Source organism: Rhopalosiphum padi, chromosome 4 (genome assembly GCF_020882245.1).
Source record: "Rhopalosiphum padi isolate XX-2018 chromosome 4, ASM2088224v1, whole genome shotgun sequence".
Classification (NCBI taxonomy): Eukaryota; Metazoa; Arthropoda; class Insecta; order Hemiptera; family Aphididae; genus Rhopalosiphum; species Rhopalosiphum padi.
Genome location: NC_083600.1, coordinates 28,642,094 through 28,661,246, shown reverse-complemented (window position 1 = coordinate 28,661,246; position 19,153 = coordinate 28,642,094). Strand labels below are relative to the sequence as shown.

The window sequence follows — 19,153 nt, the reverse complement described above, 5'->3', positions numbered from 1 at the left end:
ATTGGTCTTAAAAACTAGACTGAAGAGAAATAAAAATTTTGATTATTTCAATTCTTTTTTTGAGAATCATACTTCCAGAAGAAAATACTAGATTTACAATATAGGTATTCATTGTAACCAAAAAAGTTTCGTCAAATATTCAAACACATATAATTCATAAATATTACATACCTATATCTGTTAAGCTTTTTTTAATTCCAGTAAAAACGACTAATGTAAAACCTTGTATATTGTATATCATTGTTTATAAATATTAAATACTATAGTACTATAAGTCTATAATACAATTACGGTATTACTTCATTATCAAACTTTATGGCCGAGCATATTACAATATCGAAAATTTCAAATGCCTATAAATAGCCTAAAAAGAATTAAAATATTTTGGAAATTATAAATATACAATATATATAACATATATTTTGTTATTAAAATTTAATATTTATATTTGTTAGTAATAATTCTGATAATTAAATTTTTAGTGAATAACTCCGTGGATGCTAGAAATACCTTAATGGATCCAATGAAACCGTGAATCATTTATAGTTTTTACTGCTTAAAAAGGTGATGACAAACACAAAAAAAAGTGTAGAAACACAGATAATTGTAAGGCAAAAAAGGTAAAATCGTTTAAAAAATAAGAAAGACATTTGGTAACTACAAAAATAATAGTAGTAAATAATGTACTAGCGTGTGGAAGTGCGTGATACTAAATTTAAGATATCGAAATCATATTTCTTTAAAAAAATAATAATATTATTTAAAAATTAAAAGGATATGTAATGTTAATATATATTATGTATAAATGTATAAGTATGAAAGCATATTATAAAACACGACATTTATAATTATTTTAATAGGTGATGTACTGATGTCTTAAAATATCGCATTTTTTACTGAATAAAATTCAATCAATATACTTTCCTAACATCCATGAATGGCGGGTTAAAGTTCCTTGGCATAGTCGTATGCGACCGTCACGCCTACTGGTGAGCATATAATACTATGATATCAATAGATGAGAATGTTGAGATCCTTTTCGTGATAATAACCGATAATTCTGATATCTGGTAATGAAAATAATGAAATGCGTGATCGTATTATAATCATTGAATCATGAGTATTCATCTCATAAATCATAATATTCAATTATTCAAATGAAAGTTAAAATTTTAATATTTCCAAGTATCAAATTACCTAGGTGTAAAACTTTTTGAGTTCCTAGTCTATCTCTGTTAGGAGTTTGTTACTATTTTAATCGTATTAATGTCCATATTATTTTAATTTTGTGAAATAACTTAATAAGAATTAAGAATATGGCTGAGTTAGTGTTGGACATCAATATTCGAGGTTGGGTGTTTTTACCAATTGTACTGATCACATTCCTTGTCGGTGTCATTCGTCATTATGTGTCGTTGTTGATAACGTCTCAAAAAAAAGTTGAGCTGACACAAGTACAGGATAGTCAAGTATTAATTAGATCACGCATGCTACGTGAAAATGGCAGATACATATCTAAACAAGGGTTTTACATGCGTCGCCATTACTTTAACAATGAAGAGAATGGTTACTTCAAGACCCAAAAACGAGCAGCTCCTGCTCAAACAGCTATGCCTGATCCAAGTATGATGACTGAAATGTTAAAAGGCAACGTAACCAATGTTTTGCCAATGGTGGTTATTGGTGGTTGGATCAATTGGATGTTCTCAGGATTTGTCACTACCAAAGTACCATTTCCCTTAACTTTGCGTTTCAAACCAATGTTGCAAAGAGGTAATTTGTGTAATTTGACCTTTTAGCACAAGTTTTAATTTTTTTCTTTTTTAGGTATTGAATTGGTTTCATTAGATGCAGCTTGGGTATCGTCTGCTTCATGGTATTTTTTGAATGTATTTGGGCTTCGCAGTATTTATGCATTAGTTTTGGGTGAAAATAATGCTGCAGATCAATCACGTTTGATGCAAGATCAAATGTCCGGTGCTGCAATGTCAATGCCTATGGATCCAAAAGTAGCTTTTAAAGCAGAATGGGAAGCATTGGAAATTAGCTCACATAAATGGGCCCTTGCAGATCTTGACAACGAAGTGCTTAATGTATTATTGAATAAAAGTATTAAGTAGCAATTTGAACTTTGAAGTGAACATGGTTTTGCTATTACAACTAAGGTGTATAATGAGTTGGGTAATATAATTGTTTTTTTTTTTAAATTATTATCTTAATTTTAAATTAAATATTTAATTAATTTTTTGTGTAGCTTATCATGTAGCGTTCATGTATTTAATTTTGGTTTTATGTTGATTAAATGTATAATTATAATTCATTCATGTAATACTTTATTTTTCTTTTGTGGTAAAGTAATATATAAGTTAATATGCCTGAATTAGATATTTAATTAATCATTACTTAAATAGTTAATTTTTATTTCAATGTTTATTTTTATTTTGAAAGTGAAGTTATTAAATATTTTTTTAATTAATCAATAATTCTCAGCAAAGTATACACACAATTTACTAAAGAATTCTTACTACAATACATACAAGAGTTTATTGTCATAATAATTTTATAAACAATAAATTACATTTATATTTGATCAAAAATATTTGTTAATTATTATGGATTATGATACTGTCATACAGGGCAGTATTTAGTTTTAAAATAATAAAAGTAACTAGTCACATAGTAAATAGAGGTTCATATGATAATATGATAATGAACTACACAGGTACCCATGTTTTTACCTCTGACGGGATTAAAGCCCGTGTAAATAAAAATACCTGTGAGCTTGAACTTGAATACTTATATATTTAAAAAATGAAAAGTAAATATAATAAATAATATAGAATATAATAATAATAATAATATTTTATTGTTATTTGATTTAGTATTCGATTATCAAAAAAAAGTGTTGTAAATTTAAATGATGTTAAAATTATTTGAGACAATATTTAGACAAATCGATATGAACATTATATTATAAATATTTTTGTTTAAAGTATATCTGAATTCTAAATTACAATATACATGGGTTTACACAGGTATTCAATACACGGGCGACGGGCTTTAATATATTTTTTAACTGTGTATTCTAATACCCGTTCACAACAACGACCTCTATATGATATCTAATAAGTTACATAGTAATCTAGTTATGACATTATGTAATAGTTTAACTTTATAAATAAATTGAAGTTCCATTTTAAATTATTTTCTTTTTGTGGTAAATAAAATTTGTAAAGGTGTTTTATTGTTGAATTGTTGTATTCATAAAATAAAATAAAATGAACCTGATTCAAAGATATGCTTCATTTAATATACTGCTTGAAAAGTACTATTTGTTTTACATTTAGATTGAAATTATACAAATATGACAATATCAATATAAAATACAATCTAATCTTAAGTTGTGAAAGGCCATGTTTGTTTTGGTAAATAGGACATTTACACATTTAACCAAATATTGTACACTAATATAGGTGTTTTAAATCTTTAATAGATTCTTATAAGTAATTAAAATTGGTTGTCTGTTTCTTGAAAAAAAAAAATACACCACTGAAAAGTGAAAATATAATAATTACATTTTATTAATATTGATAAGTATTAATCAGTAATGTAAAAGTTATTGATATATCATAGAAATTATATACTTGTAAATAATAGTGATTGTTTAGTTGAATTTATCTATGAAAAGTATTAGCTAATCACTTATTTCTTTTTGCATTTTTGATGTACAAGGTACTAAATTCCAAATTAATACTTTAATGTTTTAAAGATAAAATTTTATTTATTTATACATTATATAAAATAATACACATTAAAACAAATAATGGATTTTTTAAGTAATACAGAAATAGCTAAACTCCAATTGATAAAAATAAATTAAATCATGCAAGTAGCCAAAATTCTGACTCCTACTTTTTTTAATATTGCCTATTTGCATTCAACTGATTATTTCCATTTTGTTCACCTTACCGCATAAATTATGACAAATCTGAATTGAGAATGTTTCTCTTAGTCTCCTATTTCATACATTTAGCACTTATCAACATTTTTTCCAAGAATTTCATTTTTAGACTTGCCAGCAATCAGATATAATTGTCCATCTAATTTTTGTATGACTACAAATTCTTAGTAATAACTAATAAGTATACTTCGTTCAAAATAAAATAAGTACGTGGCTTCTGAATTGCGCACATGTGCTTAGCTCACTAAACACAGTAATATTACAATTAGTGAACTCGGTGGGGATGACAAACAAGGGTTGTTGATCCCTGCCTGAAAAAAACTATTCTCTGTTTGATATTAATTTAATTTTTAACAGAGTATACTAATAACAAATTTCCAATCTATCAGCTAGATCTACACATATAACAAAACACTATCATTTGTGTGCAATACATACACACCAAATACCCATTGATGAGGAAATAAGTGGTATGGAATACAGTTTGGGCATGTCAGCTAAATAATAAATAAATATTTTAAGTAAAGGTTGTTTAAATCCACTGATTATTGTATGAAGAGACTCTAACATACAAAATTAGATTTAACATTGAAGCAGAGGAATTATTTGGGTAAATCAATTATAATAGCTGAAATATGATACATGATATTAAGTTGGCTTGGTCATGTATTAAGGGCTAAACCAATAACAATTTATCTACTATAAGCTCTGGGTAAGAGGTTGATTGGAAAACTGAAGTAGAGATGGATTATCAAAATCAAGAAGGAACTAAGATAAATAGGGATAGACAGAGAGAAATAGAAAGTTTGTTTTATAGCCATGGGCCTCAATGGCTTCTTAAGCTAATAAAGCGAGAGAAAGAGAAATTTTATCTAAATAAAAAATTAAAGGTTATAGCTGGAATTCAGTTCAGTACACATAAACCTTTTACATATGTTATATGTTTTGATATTATGATATAATTCAACTGGTCAACCCGAGATACACTTTTAAGTTTCAAATTAACACAGATTACAGTGTAATGAATTATATGATAATTGGTAATAGAATATTATATGTATAATACACCAATCTTTATATTTTATTTTCAAAGAAAATTCATTGTAAAAATAAAAATACAAGTACATCTATTGCACGTAAAAAGTTATATTTTATTTCTGAAATGTAGTAGTTTTATAACTAATAAATTTAATGTTTGTTTTAATTTTAAATTACATTATTCATTTGTCTGTTGAGACTCAAATATAGGGTACTTAACTTTAGCTACATTCCAAACAATGTTGCCTTGTGATAAATTTTGTACCAAATCCACAACTTCAGACACCTAAAATAATAAATAATAACAGTAATGTAAATAAATATAAACAATTCACTGTTTATTAAACTGTTGTTTTTCTTACAGGTACTCGTATTTGTTCCATAGAATCTCTTTCTCGAATGGTTACTGATTGTGGTTCAACCAGTGAATCAAAATCTACTGTAATGCAATATGGTACTGCTATCTCGTCGGTCCTTGCGTAACGACGTCCTACTGATCCACTTGAATCATCAATTTTATTTGATACACCTTTCAGGCATAAGTTTTTAGCTAAAAATAAATTACATTATATAATTTAAAAATCATTAGTTAAATTATTATTATTATTATTAATTATTATTGTTTTGTAATACTTACACAACATTGACACTAATGGTGTAAACTTATCATTGTCAAGTAATGGAAGAACACAACATTTTAAAGGTGCAACTAATGGTGGCAACGACAAGTACTGAAAATAAATAAAATTTATGAATAATTTATTAATTCACTAATTATTTGAACAATTGTAATATATTTACCGTTCTTTGCTCATCTTTTTCCCGAACTTTAAATGTATGTTCTAACAAAGTATAAATAATTCGGCCAATACCGAATGATGGTTCAATTACATTAGGAACAATTTCTTCGACATGTATAGTTTTTGAATACGATTTGAGAGGGATCATTTCTTTATTGATCGAGAATTCTTTATTACCAATTTTACATAATGTTAATCCAGTAGTTGGATCTGGTTTTCTAAAAGTAAAAAATAAAAAAATTGTTTATAAAAACTTTTTTATCATTTATAGATAGATAAACTACATGTAAAATAGTTTTAAGCTTCTAAAAATATATTACCCATTATCAATGAATTCATGTAGTTGTTTAACTTCGTTTATGGATAATTTTGATAATTTTTCAACACATTCTTTGGAATCTTTACGTAGTGTCTTACCAATCAAACCTTTATCCATTTCCAATTCTAAAAAAAAAATAGCCTTAAGGTTTAATCACGAATTATATTTATAGAAAAAATATTTACCTGTAACTTGAATTGTTTTTGGGGCAGGCAATTTCCTTTCAGCCACTAATCTTTGTTTAGTTTCTTCGCCGTGTTTACTGAGGTCATACGCTGATCGATCAGCACAACCAATACACTCTACCCAACCCTAGTGAAATATGTATAAAATAATTTATAATTGTTATAGTTAAGTATTATACACATTTGACTTTAAACATAAATTAATGAAAAATGCTCACATAAGAAGTTAAACACTCTGCATCCCAACAGTCAACAGCGTAATGAGCCATTTCATTTGACATGTGTTGTCGAAATCTTAGTTTTTCTTTGGTCACTCCAATTTTCATCATAAACATGTAAATACGAGCCATGAAATATCCCAATGTTTGATTGGCAACCATACCCTAATAATAAACATTGGTATTAATAACTAATTCAGTAGATAATTTGTCTAATGTAATTTATAATTTTTACTTTGGATACAGCTTCACCAATTGTAATATCGACAGGAGGTTGTCCATCCATTTGATTACAAGCACTGTACAACTTCATTGTAGTATTTTCTACGTCAATAAACTTTGAATGTGATTTGTCGCTTGGGTCACAGAAATGTTCTATTTCAGCCATAGTAAATTCCCTAAGATGAATATATTTCATTTTATATACTAAAACTTGCTTATTTTTTTTTGTTAAATATAACAATTTAATTACCGAACTCTCAATAAACCAGATCGAGGAGAAATTTCATTACGAAAAGCATTACCAATTTGAGCAGCAGCAAATGGCAATCGCCCTTGATTAAACTCAAGTAAACGTTTGAAATTAACAAATATACCTTGTGCAGTTTCTGGTCTTAAAAATCTATCCAACAGTATATATTATAATAAGTCTCATAATTTAAAATTTATTTTTAAATACAAACCCTTTTTGGTCTCCAGTAGGTCCGATTTGGGTAGCAAACATAAGATTAAAATCAACGGGTTCAGAAAGATCATTCCCGGTAGTCGGTGATTTCATGTTAAATTTGTTTACAATATCAGACATTTGTTCTGTAGTCATACCATCCAATTTAATTATAATATCCTTGCATTCTTCTTTAACTTCAAGAGTTTGTTTTTTATCCTTGATTAAAGTTTCCAAGCGATTTTTAATTAAATGGTCAAGCCTAAAGCATTCTCCAGTTTTTTTATCTTTCACCATGGTATCAGCAAATTTTTCTACATGTCCTGAAGTCCTTAAAAGGATTACAATACAAAATCATTATCATATGTTGGACAGATTCTGAATTAAAATCTTACTCTAAAACTCGTTCCGGTGTCAGCATTGAACAATCAATTTCAAGCATCTGTTCTTCAAGAACAAAAAAACGTTTCCATTGTTCCAAAATATTTGATTTTAACGCACAACCCATTGGTCCAAAATCATATAATCCAGCAACACCTAGATAATATTGTATTACACAAGTGTTAAAATTATGAATTATTTTTCAATCACTCTTGACATACCTCCATAAATTGAAAAGGATTGGTCATAAAAAAATCTACGTATCATAAGGTCTGCAAATTTAGACCTATTAAATGTTTCAGAGGGTGGTTGCAAAGCTAACTCTTTATCATCTAATTGTTTCTTCAATGCTTTCAACTCTCCAACTGCCTTTTTCACTTCCATATCTGAGGCATTTGATTCCTTCATCGATCTTACAATGAGACCCTACCAGAAGCAAATAAAATCGCACACAATGCTATATCAGTTGGTTGGTATTTTTTTAAAAATCCTTCTATGGGACTGTTACTCACTTGTTTCCTCACAGCCTCTCTTAGAGGAGCCAAAATTTGTTCGACTTGTGGATCCGCCATAGCCTCTGGATGATAGTTGATGATCTTCACGTGGGTAGCTGACTTTTTCGTGCCCCAGTTACTCAATTTTGAGTAATGTCGTGTGCTGGCAGACGGACGAGTTAGGATACGAATTTCTCCAGCAGTAAGTATTTGTCTAATGAACAATTTCAAATTCAGATACTGCAAACGTGACATACCTGAATCAGGGTAAATAATATGAGAATAGGACTTGATATCATTGGTTAGAATTGTATAACCTTTGTACACTGATAGATGGCGTATATGTCTAGTTTAGTGAGATCATAAATTGATATTTATTATTTTGTGATAGGTTATCATATAACAGATCACAGCCGAGTGATAACTGACGTATGACCACGATCGGCACGATCACGATCATAGACCACGGATTAATCCGTGTCATAGACCCATAGGGCATAGGCGTGCGCAGACTTTTGGTTCCGGGGGTGCACACTAAACATTAGGGCCCACAATAATTTTGAAAATAATTATGGATACAGACAAATGATTTAAAGATATTAAATGCAATAAAAATATTTTTTTTTATTATTATTCGTTCTAAAACATATTACATAACAATACATAAATATATAGAGATATACAATCTTTAATCTTATAATGATAATCGACGTTTAAAAGGTATATCATTTTTGAATTCGTCAATAATTTCATTAAAATCTAATTTACATGCTAGTTCTTGTTCTGTGAATATTAGTAGTAATGATTCTAGTCTATCTTGGCACATAGTACTACATCTGAGTTTATTTTTTACAATGCTTAATTTTGAAAATACCCTTTCACATGTGCAGATTTAAAATGTACACTTAATTAATAATAAGGGCCCTTGTCGTTTTTGGTGAAGGGTCCGGGGGTGCCTGGGCACCCCCGGCACCCCCTGTGCGCACGCCTATGCATAGACCTTACTATAGTCACTACTTCTATAGATAGTATACTATACTAATTACTAAGTATAAGGTCTATGATCGTGACCACTATTATAAAGAACTTTATAATCGTGCGCATGACTAAATATTTTATTTAGTCATGATCGTGCGTATGACAGATGCAGAGAAACTGCATTGGTGCATCATATTATTCATATTATAGCTCTATGAAATGCATTACTGAAAATATGAGTATGGGTAAGGTGGATAATGGATGTACATCCACTTTGAGTATAGGTAAATTTACTTTAAATTAGCCATGCTGCCTCCCCCCAGATAGGGACAGTAATCACTAAGTCAGTATATAGTCAATATACACTAAACATTAACTAGCATAAGTATAGCCTTGTCATAGATACTTTTAAAAAGTATTTTTAATTTATAATACGTAATTCGACTATTTAAAGAAAGGTATTTTCAATTTTATTAAGAAATCGACGGACTGTATGAAATTAAATGGATATAGTTAAGGCCTCTACAAATATTAAAATATACCAACACACAACGATGATCGGTCTATACAAAAATGTAGCACAATTTGTATTTAAAAATAGTATTTGATTTTAAATATTTAAATACAGATACTTTCAAAAAAATATTCAAATACTGTACCCAACTTCTTTTTTCAAATTCATTTAGAATATGTATTTGAATACTTTTACTCGAGTACTTTACAAGATTGCATTAATAGGTAAACTGTAGTAGCATAGTATGCTTGTCTTTGGTAACTAGTAAGTAGTAACTTATCATAAAAGAAACATCTAATATTGTAATAACTAATAACAAAATAACGTTGTGCTATAAAGACTTATATAACTTATATACTTAGATATACCTAATACTTTACTAATATTAGTTATATCATTCCCATACAAAAATTTGCCATTCTGTACTATAATAAATAAGCCATTACTTTAATTTGGATAGAAAAACATATATTATTAACGAAATAAATTAATGAATATTAAACTAAATAGTATCTATAGGCAGTAGCATGAATTAATATATATATAGGTATATACTTGAAAAAGATGCATAGGTACCTCAACACTACCCAATTGTCATTTATATAGTATGACAATTATATTTCCTGTTTATTTAAATAAAATGTAATACAATTTTTATAATTCATTGATAAGCTACCAGTTACTACATCAAACAAGTATCTTATTTATAAAATAGGACAATTAACTTTTCCAACACATCCATTTGCTCATAGCAAATACCTATCCACAATTTGTTACAATAAAACGCAAAAATGTGGTTTTAAGAAAAACAATTAACACAGCTGAAGAACATTATGGTCAAATTTACCTTATTAAAATGTATTGAGATAATATAATGTAAAAAAATTTAAATTAAATAAGCAAACTGATAAATGTATGAAAAATACTACTGAAGAGAAGTAGTGATTAGAAGCTGGACAAATCCAACATCCAGTTTAACATCTCTAAAAATGATTAACAAATTTCAATTTTAATTATGTTTAAAAACAAAAATACAATTTGTGTAAATTCTACTGCCCACTAAGATAATGAATAACACACCGTGGCCTAACAAAAACTATTTTTTCGTATACCTCTTATGGTACTTAGCTTTCCATAACAACCACTCCATCAGCATTATCGTAGAAGCGTTAGATAGTTGGCAGTGATGGCATAATTAACTTTAGATCTCCTAAGGAATAGGAATAGGAAAAGGAACAGGTTCCTTGAAATAGAACCGCGATGAACATTCTCATTAGTTTACATGTACAGGATTGGTATTTTTTGAAAATTATGAAACAAGATACTATCATAAATTTAGAATTCAAACTTAAATAGGTATAACCATAATTTAAGAAATATTTATATTTTTTAGATGTGTTGCAAATAAAATTTCACTCAATTGCTTTCAGAAAATTTAGGTTTTAAATTCTTGATTTATAATAATAGAAGATGTCATAAGGAGTTATAGCTAAAATAAATAAATAATAACATGTTTGGAAAAATTGTTTTTACTGAATCATAAGATGTTATAACGGTTGTCACATATTTTAATTCCTCTTGGGGTACTGGGTTCCGCTGAGGACCAGCTGTAATCCTGAGATGTTTTGGAAATCCTACATAAAAAATAATATAATATAACTAACTATATATTATAAATACGTTAAAAAAAAAATTAAAAAAAAACAAACCAGCATTTTCAACATGTCTTTAGTTTCAGTATCAACTTCAATAACATCTTGTTCAAGAGCAGAAACTTCTGGTACATAGTTATCTCTCCTCTCACGTTCTTCTTCTTGCAATTTAATGGAAATACCACGAACTTGACTTGTACGCAATCTCTTCATTAAATGAGTAACAAATCTGCAATTAAAAGATTTAAAAAAAAATTAACATAACAATAATAAAAATATAATATTGATATTTTATGGTATTGGACAAGATTGCTGTGATCTGTATGATAACTATTATAATATGTAATTTTTGCAATGTTCGAGAAAATATTTTAATATTTTTAATAACTTTGCATTAATTTAAATACGCTATGATTAGGTAATATAGAATAATTCAACAATATTATATTAAAAAAATTACACTATTTTTGCTTTAAATTATGTAAAAATTACTTTTTTTTGGTATTTCTGACACAAATATTTGAATGAAACATAACATTATGGAATAAAATCTTTTAAAATATTTAATCTAATGATCATAATTTTAAAGAAAATTGTAATTTGGGATTAAGTAATTTATAACTGTCAAAGATGGAAACCGATACGTCAGAGTTATATAACCATAGTTATACATAACTTTACTTATGAGCTACAATTATCTAATGAAAGCTGAATTAGATGTGTCAATTACACAGAAATACTGTGTGGTAATTACTAAACTAAAACAGTCAGATATCAGAAATAATGAAGGAATTCTATAGAACCTATATTGTAACTGACTCACAAAAAGAAATAAAATAAAACTCAAGAGATTATTATAATCAAATTAAGTTCAATTAAATGGTGTAAAAATCTATAGCTTAATTTAATTTATAAATGACACAAAGTATTAATAATTGACTAGGGTATAAAAAAACCAATTAAGTAAGGAACTATTGGTTATTAATACCAAATCTTAAAATTTATTTAAATTGTATTAATAATTAAATGCCTGAAGTACCGTTTTGATAAACGTTATACTAAAAGTATCATATTTAATATTTACCCAGCGATTTTGTTACGCAGTGGCTTTGTGGGGATGATTGCGATTTCCTCACATATCCTCTTGTTGGTGTGGAAGTCTAATGTTAATCGAGTATAATACTTCTCGATGATGACTCTGGCAGCCTTCTTGACAGTCTTCGTCCTGACACGACCCTAATTTACAAAACATATTATACATTATAAAGCGAACAGAACCTATAGGAGGGCAAGATATGGTTAATAAATTGTGACACCGCCTTTAAAAAGTGGATACGTTTGAACGATTGTCATTCCTCCATTACTTTAAAAGGTTTAAGGTTTAACGTTAAGAATCGACATATTACTCCAAAACCATAGGATTATTAAGATAAATTTGGATACTCACCATGATTGTAGTTTCTTCAAGTCAAAATCTAAAATACTCGAGAAGTAAACAAAATCAACAAGAACGAAAAGGACTGATCAAAATTATCGTTTGAGGTTACTTAACAGTTAACAGTTTGACCACGAATTATAAGATAACACACACAGTGGAGCCACAACAATTTTTTAATACATTCTCGATCAGTTGCAGCACATAGATTATCTTTATCACAGAATAATTCAATAATATGTTCATTGTTCACCCACAGATATAGATAATAATAATAATATTATCTATATCTGTGTGTTCACCTAAGATGTTCACGCATGAACTATGAAGTATGAAGGCTAGCCCTTCATAGTTCATTTTACAATTTTCACGCATGGCTATACAGAAGTAAAGAGTTATGACTAAATTATTTAGTCATGTAAAGAGTAATGTTAATGTATAATGCTCACGGTATACGGTCCGTCGGTCCGTGGTTCACGGTAATACCTATCATAGAAAAACGGGACACGGGTATATTACGAATTCACGATTAGAAAGTATCTTAAATTCTTAAATCAAGGAATACATGAATACGGTCTAAGAATTTTAAAGATATCTTTTGTGATTTATTCTATAATCAATGGTCGTTATGTTTAATGTATACTCATATGCACTAGCTATTACTGCATTAGGCAGTAGGCAACATATTGTTCTGTGGTAAAAGTAACGAAGTAAGTGAAAAAGGTGAAAGTGAATCGGTATTAACCCACAGTTATATATTCATATTTTTTCTATAAATGGAGTATACAGCATAATTCCGTGTCTATATTCCCTAGTGTCATGACTTTAGATAGTAAATTTTCAAAAAAAACAAAATCGTGGTCCCCTTGACCCCTTTAGCATTCAATGAATGCCATTCATCACTGCATATTTCTAGTATACTTGTATATGATTGCAAGTGTATGGTTAGCATTTTATATTTATTAGAGGGGATTTGCAATTGCATTATAATAAACATTCAAAATGTAACAATACCACAGAATATACACTCTCTTTTATCTCTTGTTTTGATTTTTTATTTATATTGCTTATTGAAATCATTCATATAACTGTTGGGTACCTTAAAATATATATATTACAATTGGGTGTTCCATAAAAATCTATAAATAAGAAAACCAAACATGCTAACAAATAAAAAACTTTGAAAATTCGTAGTTCAGAGATTTACACAGTCAAGTTAATCACAATGCATTATGCATGTCACAAAATCCTTAAATATATTATATTATTTTTTTTATCAAAATTTAAAATTATTTTTTTACGAATTTACAATTATAAAACAACCATAAGGTATATTTTAAATTAAGTTCATAATAATGTAGGTAATTATAAGTAGGAATTAAGATTAAATAATATAAAATTAATTGTATTCTATACATTTGTAAATTAGAAAGAATTATTATTATCAGAACTCTGACAATAATGCACCTGTTATGATAAACCTGCAATAAAATTATTGATCTTAAAATATCATACAGTTTTGTAGTTTTGCAATAAAACCACAAAATATTTAAACAAAATACAATTTAAATAAAATATTTTGCATTAATAATTACAAAATTGTTGTCTAAAAAATACCTTTATAAAACTAAAAAAGGAATATTCTAAATGTAGTCCTACATACAAAAATTTATGATTATTTGTATTTTGATCAAACTATCTCTCTATCAAAGTAACAGAAAAAATACAAATAAATTTAATTCATAGTCTTGGTCATTAAATATAAAGTTCTTAACTTAATGATTAAAATCATATTTTTTTTTTGTAAGGTTTAATACTTTTAAATTATTACCAATAAACAAGCGCACCCGCAGGATAAAATCTCACCCGGGGCAAGATTAAAATTCTAAACCAAATCAAATACCATTGAAATCGGGACCTGAGAGATTTTATAATTTTAAGCAACATGCAGTAATCATTGTAAACTAATATAAAATTTTATTTTAGGTTCTCTCAATTTTTATGTCCCTCAGTGTAAAACTAGATCAATCACTATGTTTTATGTTTTTACATATAAAACAAATTATGCTTCTGCTTCTCCTTTGTATAGGATAATGTTAATAGCAAATGATTTAAAAATTGATTTATTTAACTTTATAATTCCATTAAATCATTTAATATGTAAACAGAATTTTTTGTTTTTAAATATTGTGTATTGTATTATTATTATTATTATTATATGTAACGTTGAACTAAATTATTTTATATTATTGTAATTGGATCATATGATCCGTTGAAATAAATAAATAAAAACATTCAAGGTTATATTTTTTACTAAACCTTATAAATGAATCTCAATAAAATTATGTTATAATATTATTTATTTTTAATTATGTAATATACGTGGCATTACTGGCATTAAATAAACAATGATTATAAAAAATTCCCAGTATGAGCAATGGCACCTCCCCCCCCTGCGAGTGCCCTTGCCAATAAAATCTAACTTCAATACCTACTATGTTAATATTTGAATAGTAAAATATTAATTATAATTTTAATTATATGTTGTATATTTTATAACTTTGTACCATGCAAAAACTGAAATAAAAACTTCTTGTTTTAGTTGCTTTATCTTAAAAAATTAATATGATAGTTGATATATTTAGAGAATTATTACAAAAACATTTTCTGAAATTTTTTAAGTAATGTTATATAGTTATTACATTATGTAAAATTATGCATAATATAAAATTATTATTTATGATTAAAATATTAAATTTGAAGGATGAATAAGTTAATGGGAATTGGAATCAATCAATATAATTCAATTAATGTTACATGTTAATATATTTTTATTGGATGGTTCAATAAAAAAAAAAAAAAAACTGATTAAGACATTAATCTAAATATCTTAAATCACTGGTATACATAATATTATAAAATAATTACTTTTGTTTGGATAGTGCAAGAATAAAATTAATTTAATCTACCATATTTAGGAAATTGTCTAATAAGTTAAATGAATATTTTGTTTCTCTATTCAAATGTTTTTGAATAATTCAATAATATCGGACCATACATCTTCAGCATTTTTTCCTGCTTCAACTCTTTTTACTAAGTTTTTCTCTTTAAAATATTCTATAATTGGCATAGAATCATTCACAAATGTGACAATCCTCTTTTTTAAACTTTCTAAATTATCATCAGCTCGACCACTTCCAGCAGCACCTCTTTTCATGCAACGTTCTATGCATACCTATATAATATAAAAATTAATATTGGTACAATTTTTTCAATATAATTAGTCTTCTATACTAGAATATACATATTATACATACATTTTCAGAACATTCTAGAAATAGTACAAATAAAAGATCAACTTGATCTCCAATCGTGGTATCCCAGCCAATCATATTGTCTCTATTTCGTGGAAATCCATCAATTAAAAATCGATTAGCTGCTGATGCTTCCATCGCATTTTGAATAAGTTTACATGTGATTTCTACTGGGACAATTGTACCGTTTTTGATGTGAGTGTCAATCAATTCTCCAAACATACTGTCTGGTTTACTGCGTTCTGCACGCAACAGGTCACCAGCAGATAGGTGAACAAATCCAAATTTGGATACTATGTTGGAACATTGCGTACCCTTACCCGCACCTGGGCCTCCAAGGACGAAAACGACTTGAGGTTTGCTCATTGTAGAGAACAGACGATATACTGAACGAAAAAATGTCATAAAATTAGAGATTATGTCATTCTTTGGATAATATTTGTTACACAAACAACTAACTTATATGCGCACTTGAGACAAAATCGATTAATTAATAGGAAGGTGCTTATATTGCTAAAATAAAAAAATAATTAGTAACAATAATTTTTTTTAAATACTGTGTGTTGTGGATTTGACGTTGATCGTTGATAAGTGATAACCTACTAGCTAATATTGATAAAAAAAAAAACATGATAATTTTATTTTGTTAAGAATGAAGGTTTGTTTGATCCTGAGTGGTGAACTGATGACTACGTAGTACGTCAGGAAAATAAGGTTATAAGGTCATAACTCATAAGGATAATAATATTATGTGATCTATCATCTTCTTATAGAAAAGAATTGATAGATTATCTTCATTTATTATTATTTATCTTTATATTTCTATGATATGGTATTTAGGTACGGTAAGAATAATTCACTACTTTGCTAGGCATCGTCAAAAAATAATACCCATAAGTATTTCAGATATCTCAATTCGCAATCTCAAGACAACTTATTATTCATCACTAATTTCAATTGTATATTTGTATTCCACAAAATTACAGGTACAGACTATTAAGTCTAAGTGCCTATTATGAACTTAAATATTTTCGTTATTAGGTACCTATATACTTCAGTACTTGTTAGAACATGGTAAGTACCTACAACCTACGTATTACGATTCAGTGGCGTCGAACTCGGACTTTTTTTGTAAAGCGAAATCTAAAGTTGTTGTCTACTTGTCTATAATCTATATGACTTCTAACTTCTAAGTTTTACGCTATCGGGTATCAAATATAATATATATAACTCCTTATTTAACTTTATTAACCTATTAACTTCTATACCTCACTTATACCACAAATATAACAATGCCTATACCCATCCACCAACGACCCACCAACCCATTTAAGAAGTGAAGTGATCGCTTCACATGAAATATGAGTTCAGCGCCACAGTTACGATTTTTAAATTTGTGACAACTTCTTCTTCTTCTTCTTTTTTAGTTGAAGAAGAAGAAACTGAAAGAAGAACTGTTAATTTTGAACTAGTTATCATACAACAATTTGAATATATATACGTGCCTGTATAGTGAGCACAATTTTATTTATAGACAATAAACATTTTAAATTTAAATATAAACGGAACAATTGTAGATGTTTACATTTAAACAAAGAATAACAATTTTAGTTACCTACTTTGTTATTAAAAAATATTATTCGTTGGTACTTGAAACTTTTATAAATATTATTTATTATATTTTTTATACACAAATAATCAATGATATTTTGAATAACCATGTTTTGGGCTATAATTAAAAACTTAATGTATTACTAGTAATAAAAAAATAATTTTTTTTATAGCATATAATAAATATTTTTTCATAAAATATACTTAGTAATATTTATATGCTGACTGTCCTTACTCAGACTCGTATTTAATGACTCCTTGAATTCAAATTTATAACATGCATTTCAGTGACTTACTTCTCAATTATGTGGTTCATTCAATGACGTATTTAGGGCAAAGGGGCTTGAGCTTCGTGCATTAAATTTTGGACAGCATTTTGATTTAATATGGGGGTAATTTTTTCTTACCTAGGGCATAAAATATCTAAATACGTCTCCGAGTTTATACAACACCAATTGTACACCTTGTTACTGTTTTAGTATTTAAATATTTTTCTTTTAGTAATTATCGCTAGGGCCTAGGATGAATTAATTTTGATATTCGTTTAATATGTGACCTACCGAGCGAAAATCGAATGTAGTATGTGACAGACTCCAATAATTCTGACAGTGATCACTGATCAATAAAATCAAATACATCTAGTTAATTATTTACTTAGGTACATCTAACGGAAATTATGATCGCAGACTAGAAGGGCCTTGGGTATTTGGACTATGTAGTAAATGGAGATAATTTGGAATGAAGGTTTTTTGTTGTAAAAAAACGTCATAGAGATACTTTATTTCCCATTATCGAAAAAGAAATATTACCAGGTTCTGATATTTTGAATATTATCTGTAATAATAAAATAACTGTCTTATAGACTGATTAATTATCGGTTCGGTAGGTTACGCTTAATAAACGAATACCATAATTTTTACCAAAATCTAATTAATAATTACATATACTTATAATTATTATTAGATGCTAGGTACCTATAACATTACCAGCTGAATCTGTTGATTGTTATTAATCTATAAGTTATAAATAATAAGTCAATATCATTAAATCAACGTACCGTATAGTAGGTATACGGTGTAAATAGAGGATAAACGTCATTTCGACATGCATCAAATTGACTGTATGCGACACTGTTGCAGTGTCTCATGTGATATTTTGACTTATGCAATTGAAAACAATTACCTACCTCATAATAAACAATAGATTTTGTTTTTATATTAACCTAAAATATCAAAACTATTAATGCTCACATTTTTTAAAAACTTTTCAAGTTTACATTTTGATGAAATTCATTAAGATTTTATTTTTTGTAATTCAAAAAATATTATTCGATTTACTAACTAAATATAAAAATAGCCAAAATATTTAAAAAAATATAACACTTTTAGAAAATGCTGGTATAAATATTTGGTAAATATATCAAGATTATAGGCATAATATTGCAATTTGATAAAAGTAAAATTACAACACATAATATTACTAGTCAGTCATTCCACGATAAAATTATATTCAACCGCTCAGTGTATTTTTGTGTCACAACTCACAATAGTATACAATATAATATATTTTTGTATAATAAAGTAATATTA

At 27.5% G+C, this 19,153-nt stretch overlaps 4 protein-coding genes across 4 annotated transcripts; 1 reads left to right on the top strand and 3 right to left on the bottom strand.

The window, feature by feature from the left end:
- Nucleotides 1-1,067: 1,067 nt before the first annotated feature.
- On the top strand, nt 1,068-2,380 carry LOC132930342 (ER membrane protein complex subunit 3). The gene is made up of 2 exons (XM_060996171.1): nt 1,068-1,773; nt 1,828-2,380. Exons 1-2 carry the CDS (start codon nt 1,317-1,319, stop codon nt 2,118-2,120), a joined length of 750 nt encoding a protein of 249 aa, XP_060852154.1. The 5' UTR covers nt 1,068-1,316; the 3' UTR covers nt 2,121-2,380.
- Nucleotides 2,381-5,089: 2,709 nt separating this feature from the next.
- On the bottom strand, nt 5,090-8,336 carry LOC132930498 (glycine--tRNA ligase). Its single transcript, XM_060996414.1, has 13 exons — nt 8,079-8,336; nt 7,788-7,992; nt 7,581-7,722; nt 7,205-7,516; nt 6,994-7,143; nt 6,757-6,919; nt 6,522-6,686; nt 6,304-6,430; nt 6,120-6,243; nt 5,801-6,017; nt 5,637-5,730; nt 5,362-5,549; nt 5,090-5,285 (listed from the first exon to the last, which is right to left on the bottom strand). The coding sequence occupies exons 1-13, from the start codon at nt 8,313-8,315 to the stop codon at nt 5,178-5,180; spliced, it is 2,232 nt and encodes a 743-aa protein (XP_060852397.1). The 5' UTR covers nt 8,316-8,336; the 3' UTR covers nt 5,090-5,177.
- A 2,729-nt stretch (nt 8,337-11,065) lies between these two features.
- On the bottom strand, nt 11,066-12,804 carry LOC132930500 (small ribosomal subunit protein eS17). The gene is made up of 4 exons (XM_060996417.1): nt 12,652-12,804; nt 12,289-12,440; nt 11,262-11,433; nt 11,066-11,186 (listed from the first exon to the last, which is right to left on the bottom strand). Exons 1-4 carry the CDS (start codon nt 12,652-12,654, stop codon nt 11,121-11,123), a joined length of 393 nt encoding a protein of 130 aa, XP_060852400.1. The 5' UTR covers nt 12,655-12,804; the 3' UTR covers nt 11,066-11,120.
- Nucleotides 12,805-15,450: 2,646 nt separating this feature from the next.
- LOC132930499 (UMP-CMP kinase) lies at nt 15,451-16,549 on the bottom strand. Its single transcript, XM_060996415.1, has 2 exons — nt 15,957-16,549; nt 15,451-15,874 (listed from the first exon to the last, which is right to left on the bottom strand). The coding sequence occupies exons 1-2, from the start codon at nt 16,356-16,358 to the stop codon at nt 15,659-15,661; spliced, it is 618 nt and encodes a 205-aa protein (XP_060852398.1). The 5' UTR covers nt 16,359-16,549; the 3' UTR covers nt 15,451-15,658.
- Nucleotides 16,550-19,153: the final 2,604 nt, after the last annotated feature.

Excerpts from the sequence above, each read along its gene's own strand:
- LOC132930342 (XM_060996171.1), top strand. The coding sequence starts at position 1,317 with ATGGCTGAGTTAGTGTTGGACATCAATATTCGAGGTTGGGTGTTTTTA. Across the intron at positions 1,774-1,827 it reads CAAACCAATGTTGCAAAGAG|GTATTGAATTGGTTTCATTA; the intron begins GTAATTTGTGTA and ends TTTCTTTTTTAG.
- LOC132930498 (XM_060996414.1), bottom strand. The coding sequence starts at position 8,315 with ATGTCACGTTTGCAGTATCTGAATTTGAAATTGTTCATTAGACAAATA. Across the intron at positions 6,920-6,993 it reads TCTGGTTTATTGAGAGTTCG|GGAATTTACTATGGCTGAAA; the intron begins GTAATTAAATTG and ends TATTCATCTTAG. Across the intron at positions 5,550-5,636 it reads ACCATTAGTGTCAATGTTGT|CTAAAAACTTATGCCTGAAA; the intron begins GTAAGTATTACA and ends ATTTATTTTTAG.
- LOC132930500 (XM_060996417.1), bottom strand. Across the intron at positions 11,434-12,288 it reads CTGCGTAACAAAATCGCTGG|ATTTGTTACTCATTTAATGA; the intron begins GTAAATATTAAA and ends TTTTAATTGCAG. Across the intron at positions 11,187-11,261 it reads AAGACATGTTGAAAATGCTG|GATTTCCAAAACATCTCAGG; the intron begins GTTTGTTTTTTT and ends TTTTTTATGTAG.
- LOC132930499 (XM_060996415.1), bottom strand. The coding sequence starts at position 16,358 with ATGACATTTTTTCGTTCAGTATATCGTCTGTTCTCTACAATGAGCAAA. Across the intron at positions 15,875-15,956 it reads TTCTAGAATGTTCTGAAAAT|GTATGCATAGAACGTTGCAT; the intron begins GTATGTATAATA and ends TATATTATATAG.